General features: G+C 41.4%; 1 protein-coding gene across 1 annotated transcript in view; it reads left to right on the top strand.

Moving 5' to 3' along the window:
- The first annotated feature begins 22 nt into the window (after positions 1-22).
- LOC116734619 (uncharacterized threonine-rich GPI-anchored glycoprotein PJ4664.02-like) overlaps positions 23-7,685 on the top strand; it is a 43,052-nt gene continuing 35,389 nt past the window's right edge. Inside the window, exons 1-5 of the mRNA XM_032586106.1 lie at positions 23-91; positions 1,138-1,244; positions 1,382-1,433; positions 1,543-1,686; positions 1,996-2,169. Of these exons, the coding sequence (XP_032441997.1) occupies positions 1,143-1,244; positions 1,382-1,433; positions 1,543-1,686; positions 1,996-2,169 (472 nt within the window). The 5' untranslated portion in view covers positions 23-91; positions 1,138-1,142. The remainder of the gene's footprint in view (positions 92-1,137; positions 1,245-1,381; positions 1,434-1,542; positions 1,687-1,995; positions 2,170-7,685) is intronic.

Below are 7,685 nucleotides of genomic sequence, written 5' to 3'. Positions count from 1 at the left end.
GAGACTTTTCGTCTCTGTCTTTAAAGAAGAGCAGCAAAATAAACGTGCACTCAAGACACCAGCCTCTTTGGAAGCCAGGCTGCCTGGAGAGGTAAAGTAATTCAATTCCACTCCTATCCTACAGAACTCTATTCTACTTTTATCCCTTAACGCCTGGCTTAGCAGGACTTTTTATTCAAAGACTGATTTCTTTCAGCTTCTCAACTCCTAATATAAATTTCCTGCTTGTGGTACAAACAGAAGCATTTGTGCACTAACTGAACGCAAACTAAAATCACTCTACCGTATCTGTGTTTTTAAAATTTTCACTCTCAATTGGCAGACAGGGATGCACAAAATGTCAAGCACTTATTCGTTTTTCTAAAATCGAAAAGGAAAATGTTTAAAATGCAACGTTTCTGATTATGTGAAATGCTGCTTAGATCACCAGTAAATTAAGAGTTTAGAAAACTCTTAATTTACACTGTTTGTGGTCAAATTGTTAGAAGCTTTATCTCAAACCATATCTGATGGCAGAGACAGCTTTCATCTACAGATTGACGACAAGGTAAAAAGAAAAGAAACAACAATAATGATGAATGCTTGATTGCTCAACAAGAATTTGTAATTACAGTGCAGGACATTTTACTTGTGAACCAAACTGCTAGATGGCTAATATTGTGAAATGCTAATATTGTGATATATTTAAGCTTAGTTTTCAAAAGGTTTCTCTTTTGTATAAAGGTATATTCCATCAGTGCTGCTTCCCTGTAGCTTGGTGGTAACCTTCTGCTTAGTTTGGCTCACAAGTAAAATGTCCTGCACTGTAATTACAAGTTCTTGTTGAGCAAACAAGCATTCATCATTATTGTTGTTTTTTCTTTTCTTTTTACCTCACTCTGTCATCAATCTGTAGATGAAAGCTGTCTCTGCAGTCAGATATGGCTTGAGATAAAGCTTCTGAGAGGAATGTCCTCAAACGGGATAAATAACCACATGAAAACACAAGGAAATCATCACCAGTATCTGGTGATGATTTCCTTATAGCTTTTCCTAGAATCAGCTTTGTTTTCAAATATGAACAGTGCTCCACGTATTAGATGTACGTAGTGGTATAATATGTTTTTTCAGTAATGGTGATGTTTAACTTTTCCGCAGCGAGGATGGCTTTACCAAAGGTGATCCGGTTGGCCGTTGTTCTTTTGGTTATATGTTGCGCCCTGGACAAGTCCGGATTCAGACACTCTGTGTCCGTCTTCTTAGAGGTCAGCATGAAAAATAGTTATGTAACAAGTTGTGGTAACACACCTGGAAAAGTTAAAACATGGTGCAAACCAATGAGTTTGATACCGTAAATAGTTAGATGTTGATAAGTTTTGGGCTGATCTGTGTGTTTTTACAGGAACTGACGGCTGGTAAATCACCAACCCTTCATGTTAGAGAGAAAAGAGAAAGTGAGTCACCCTGATGCACAATGGCTATTGTCTACGTATCGGTGTAAGTTTTGTGAAGAATGATCGGCTCAGATATGTTATGGTCTTTCTTTGTCTGTGTACACTTTAGCTTTTACGAATTTCACTGATTACGAGTTCCAAGTTGTTTTAAGTCTTTCTGAGCTGGAGATTCTTCAGACGATTCTCAACAACCTCAGTTTTCCCATACTCATCGACAGCACCAGTGAGATTTCCAACCTTGACGCCACGACAGGTACAGTATAGTTTAGCACCGAGGTAGCCAACCTTTCTAAAGCGATGAAAGGTTTTTCCCCTCACTTGTTCCAATTGTTCCCCTCACTTCTCCTAAGTAAAGCGTCTCAAGAGCAACAAGGCCAGGTAGAAAACAAAAGATTTGATATTTGTAGGTTAAAGTACATCAGTCTTGGTAAACATTTTAATTGAGTGAAAGAAATGGGGGCCAAATGAGTCATTTCATATTTATGGATATCTATTCCTGTCTCAAAAATAACATTTACAATTTCCACTGTGTGCTGATGTTTTTTTTCCCTCCCCTCCACAGTGTGTTCACGAAATATAAGTGGGTACCAGTGTGTGTGCGAGGAGAACTTTGCCTGGTCTTATAACAGCTGTATTACCTATGGAGTGTGTGACGCCATCGTTGGTGACACATGTGGCTGCATTAACGAGCTTCCAGCTGACGGTCAGGTCTGCCAGGTGAACAGCAGCCAAACAGGTAGGAGCTCTTTCATATATTCAGGAATGTCAGGACAAAAATGTCCTTAATCCAAAGTATAATAGAAATAACATTTTTATGTTCACTATTTAAAAGACATATAACTAATTTTAATTTTGCCATTAAAGAGGCAGTATTATGGAAAATCAACTTTTTTGAGCTTTACATTATGATGTTATTTGCTCATCAGAAACATACCTGGAGTGTTGCTTTGATTCTTTCATGCATGTTTGACAAATCCCTTAATCTCCATGGCAACCATTCAGCTGTGCAAAACACCTGGGTGGACATAGCTCCGCCTTTGAGGACGAAGCTCCTCCTTGGAGCTGCCGTTTCCGAGTCGAGCTTCCGCCTCACAGAGCGGCCCTCCGCTCTCTCAGCTCCTTCAGACTAGCCTGCAGCAATTAGCAAACAGCTGCTGAGCTCATCATACGAGCTTCTTCTCAGAATAACGCTGGTAAAAACGTTGTTAAAGGGTTAATAGAGGAGCCATGTAGTGATGACTTCCTGAAGACAGACTTTCAGAAAGAGGAGATTTTAAAGAGACAGAGACCTAATTTCAAGATGCTAAATTAAGAAGTCAAAATTCTTTTAAGTCATATTTGATATAGACAGTATTTTTATAACAACTGAAGGTAACATGGTTATCTTCAGTTGTTAACTATGAAGGTAACTTCATAGTTGCCTAGAAATGGGTGTTATAAAATGGGTTTATGTGCCTGGAAGATACACAGTCCTGTCTCTTTAAATGTGACCAAATTCTGTTTTTGTAGTTCATTATATTTGCTAAATGTCCGATTAATAAATATAAACTGAGACATTTTTCTCTTACTTGCATGAAGTCTTTACATACATTAGGATGACTTTACTTTCTTTTCACCCCTCCAGGGGGTCTTTTGTGGGCTCTAGAGTCCCTTTTCATGAAGTAGGCTGACAGGAAAGGGGGGAGGAGAGGGGGGAAGACTTGCGGTAAATGTCGCCGGGTCCGGGAGTCGAACCTGCGACAGCCGCGTCGAGGACTTGAGGCCTCCAAATGTGGGTCGTGCTAACCCCTACGCCACCACGGCACACCCAGGATGACTTTGCTTTCTAACAATTTGGGAAAACCCTGATGGCGATCTTACTGCTTTGTAAGCTTCTGAGAGATGAAGTGGATAGTCGACAGCAACATTTCAGGACATCCATCCAGGAAGTTAAAGCTTTCCCACGAATGACTCTTGGCTCCAAATGAGCATTCCACCAAATTAGTTGCAAGATGGTTAGAGGATAACGCAGTAGATATATTTGGTGTGGCTGGTTATCACAAAGTCCTGATTTCCATCCCAGGAAACATATACTGTATGTGCAGAGCTCAAAAAGTGCGTGAGGCAGCTCCACCTGACTCTTACATCAGCTCTGTTCTAATGTAGGTAGATTTAGAAGGAATCTTAAAATGTATAACCTCAGTCATTGTTTAACTGCAGTTAAACAATGACCTCAATGACCTAACTACTAACAATGGTAGTTAGTAGTTCTAACTACTGTTCTAACAAATATTAAGAGAGTGTATGTAGACTTTTGACTACTCTATAAAATATCATTCATTCTGGCATTTAGCAATTTGTAATTTCAAGTAGCCTAAAACAGGAAAAGGTCTGCACTCACCCAGCTGATTGTGGGAGGATAAGCTCATAGACAATGGGTCATTTATCATTGATGACTTTGTGTTTTTGTATTTTATGATGACAAGCACATTGAACTGCCTTGTTGCTGAAATGTGCTATACAAATAAACTTGACTGATTGATTAACTTCAGTGAGCAAAAAAAAGTCATGGTACCTTTCATACAGTGTCTGGAAGTGAGTGGTTTTAGTTGAACGTTTCATGTTAGTCCTTAAGCAAGCTTTTTTTTTTTTTACACTCAACGGGGACAACTGTTCTTGTTCCAGTTACAATTGATTCAAATTACTTTTTAAAATTTCTTTTGGACCTCCAAACGATTTTGATCCCGTTCTTCAGATGCTCGTTAACGAGGAATGTAGTTATATCAGCTGTGCCAAGGCGAGAGCTGTAGCTGTTTCCCTGGTCAGTTCGGTAGTTCTTTGCAAAAAGAAGTTGCCTGAGGCATTCAACACGCCCTGCTTTGACTTAGACAAGCAGGAAACAGAAAGGAAAACGCTTCCATGCCTGTGTGGGCAAAAGAAGAATAATGTGTCAAACACGTTGGACTTGTTTTCTTGAAACCGCAACGTTTCTAATTTGACTGCAGTAAGAAGTAGCAGAGTTTATACAGGGTTTAGAGGAAGTTATTATGTCAAATGCTCTCACTTCCTCAAGCCTGACAATGAATGAAGCAGAAAAATTTATGCACAATGTTTTTCTTTGAGCTGCAACAGAAAATTGTCTTACTTCAGATTTTGATAAGTGTGTCTGTCTCTGCTAATAATAATGTGTAAAACTTTCACAGTCACTACCCAAACACCATCCTCTACAGCAGCTCCAGGTATGAATATAATGGATTATGTGTTTTGGTTTTTTTACACTCCTTTTACATTTGATAGATTTTAAACTTTTTCTAACCGTGATAAATATTTCGTTTTCTAAGTTGAGTCAGCATCGACTGAAGACAAGCATTATGTAATATAGTTGATCAGAATTAATAACTTTAACCATCTACACACCTTTATTAGTTGATTATGTAGTGTTATTTATGAATTGCAATTTTATTCCAAAATCACATTTTCCAAACGTGAAAATGCAAAAATAACCACAAAAAAAATGGATAAAAATTTAATTTTAAGTGGGAATTTCTAAGGCTTCCTAAGGGTCTCTTTTAATATGGAATCCCCAAAATGCCATGTCTCCTGTTAGGGTCAATATTGACATATTTTTTGTTTTTCAAAATGACATTTTTAAAAGAATCTTCATTAAAAGTAAGCTATTTATACTGTGCATTTTCTTGCTTTGTAACATGATTTATACATATTTAAAGAATGTCATTACAAATAAGTGTCAAACTGATTTATTTTTTGAGTAATCGGCTTTCAAAAACCCCATCTTTTTCTATTCAAAGGTGGGTTTGTGGCAAGGTACACCCACCCACCAAAATCTCAAAAACTGTTAGACATAACAGTTTTTTCTGCTCTTTTCTGGTAATACACTTAGTAGAAAAATTCATTTAGAGTATTAAAAATCGAAGGAAAAAAATTGACTGCCGGTACTTACATTTATACTGCAGCAGGTACGGAAGACCACAAATGCAACAATTCAGTCATACAGAAATCTATTGTTAATCTCTTCATGCTAAATAAATAAAAAACTTATTATTCAAATATTTAGACATTATTTCAGTTTGAGTCATGCAGAATTGATCTGATTGTTTCCATAGCAACGATCAGAAGCAAGGCCATGCCTCAGAACAGAGAGGTCACTGATGTACATGATGCCATTTATGACATCACAACAGATCAAAGAAGTTCTAAGCCTTTTAATGCTTGAATGCTTGAATCTCAATACATCAGTTAGTATCGAAACAGTTCTTTCAGGTTTGACTTTGTGTCTCTTAAGAATGTCTACTATTTCAACAGCGCTAGTCCCCATCTTTATGCCAATAGGTTTTGGTCTTGGATACATGGTGTCGACAGGGATGCAGAAAATATTTGATCATTTTCTCCCAGGAAACGATACAGACTCTCATAAGAGAGATTTGTTTTGGGACGAAGTTTCGCCCGTTCCCAAAGGACAAGCTAACCCGGCTGGGGAGATTCTTTGCAGAGGTTGTGGCAAACAACAGAAGACAGTTGTCTGTGGAACTTCACTAGACAGAACTGCAGTCAAGCCTGCTGTCTTGAAACAGCGTGCTGACTTGGAACAAGGTGAGCCGGCTAGGAAAGATTGTTTTGCCAATATGGACAATGACTTGGATGATTCAGATCCGGACAAGGACAGCACAGCTCAGCTTTTCATTTCACTGATTTCAACAGTTGCATTTTCATTGATAAATGGCAAATCCTGGGATTCATTATGAGAAGCAAACGCATGGGAAGAAACAACAGTCCGCATAAAATCCCACCCAACGGTTTCTCCTGCCACTACTCGAAATCAACAAAGCAGGTTTTGGAAAGGAGCAAGAAACATTACATTTTGTGAGGAAAATATCAGAAGTTAATATCCTGTTTGCAGGCACTCTGGCTTTCTGTCAAGGTCTAAAGTCATGAATGTTTGGTTAACTAGTCCGGGGGAGGTGAGGGGACATTGAGTCCATGTTCCATGCCTCCATTATCGAGGCGGTTTATCCAAGCTGTGGCCACAAAGTTGTTGGTGCCTGTTGCGGCGGAAACCCTCAAACCCGTTGGTGGACACCTTCGGTGAGGGATGTTGTCAGGCTGAAGGAGTCCTATTGGGCCTTATTGGCCTGTGGGACCCCTGAAGCAGCTGATGGGTACCGGCAGTCCAAGTGGCATGTGGCTCAGGCATGGGAGGAGTATGGAGAGGCCATGGAAAAAGACTTCCGCACGGCTTCGAGGCGATTCTGGTCCACCATCTGGTGTCTCAGGAGGGGAAAGCAGTACAGCACCAACACCGTTTATAATGGGGATGGTGTGCTGCTGACCTCGACTCGGGACGTTGTGGGCCGGTGGGCAGAACACTTCGAAGACCTCCTCAATCCCACCGACATGCCTTCCATTGAGGAAGCTGAGCCTGGGGACTCTGGGTTGGGTTCTCCAATCTCTGGGGACGAGGTCGCCGAGGTGGTTAAAAAAGCTCCTCGGTGGCAGGGCCCCGGGGTTGGATGAGATCCGCCCGGAGTTCCTTAAGGCTCTGGATGTTGTAGGGTTGTGTTGGCTGACGCGACTCTGCAATATCGCATGGATATCGGGGGCAGTTCCCCTGGATTGGCAGACTGGGGTGGTGGTCCCCCTGTTCAAAAAGGGGGACTGAAGTGTGTGCTCCAATTATAGAGGGGTCACACTCTTAAGCCTCCCTGGCAAGGTCTATTCAGGGGTCCTGGAGAGGAGGGTCCGTCGGATAGTCGAACCTCGGATTCAGGAAGAGCAGTGTGATTTTCGTCCTGGTCGTGGAACACTGGACCAGCTCTACACCCTCAGCGGGTCCTGGAGGGTGCATGGGAGTTTGCCCAACCAGTCTACATGTATTTTGTGGACTTGGAGAAGGCGTTCGACCGTGTCCCTCAGCGAGCCCTGTGGGCTGTTCTCCGGGAGTATGGGGTACCGGGCCCTTTGATACGGGCTGTCAGGTCCCTGTATGACCGGTGTCGGAGTCTGGTCCGCATTGCCGGCAGTAAGTTGGGCTTGTTTCCAGTGAGAGTTGGACTCCACCAGGGCTGCCCTTTGATTCTGTTCATTACTTTCATGGACAAAATTTCTAGGCGCAGCCAAGGTGTTGAGGGGATCCGTTTTGGTGGCCTTAGGATCTCATCTCTGCTTTTTGCGGATGATGTGGTCCTATTGGCTTCATCAGGCTGTGATCTACAGCTCTCATGGGAGCAGTTCGCAGCCGAGTGTGAAGCGGCCGGG

Source organism: Xiphophorus hellerii, chromosome 15 (assembly GCF_003331165.1).
Source record: "Xiphophorus hellerii strain 12219 chromosome 15, Xiphophorus_hellerii-4.1, whole genome shotgun sequence".
Taxonomy (NCBI): Eukaryota; Metazoa; Chordata; class Actinopteri; order Cyprinodontiformes; family Poeciliidae; genus Xiphophorus; species Xiphophorus hellerii.
This window is presented reverse-complemented; position numbering and strand designations above follow the sequence as displayed.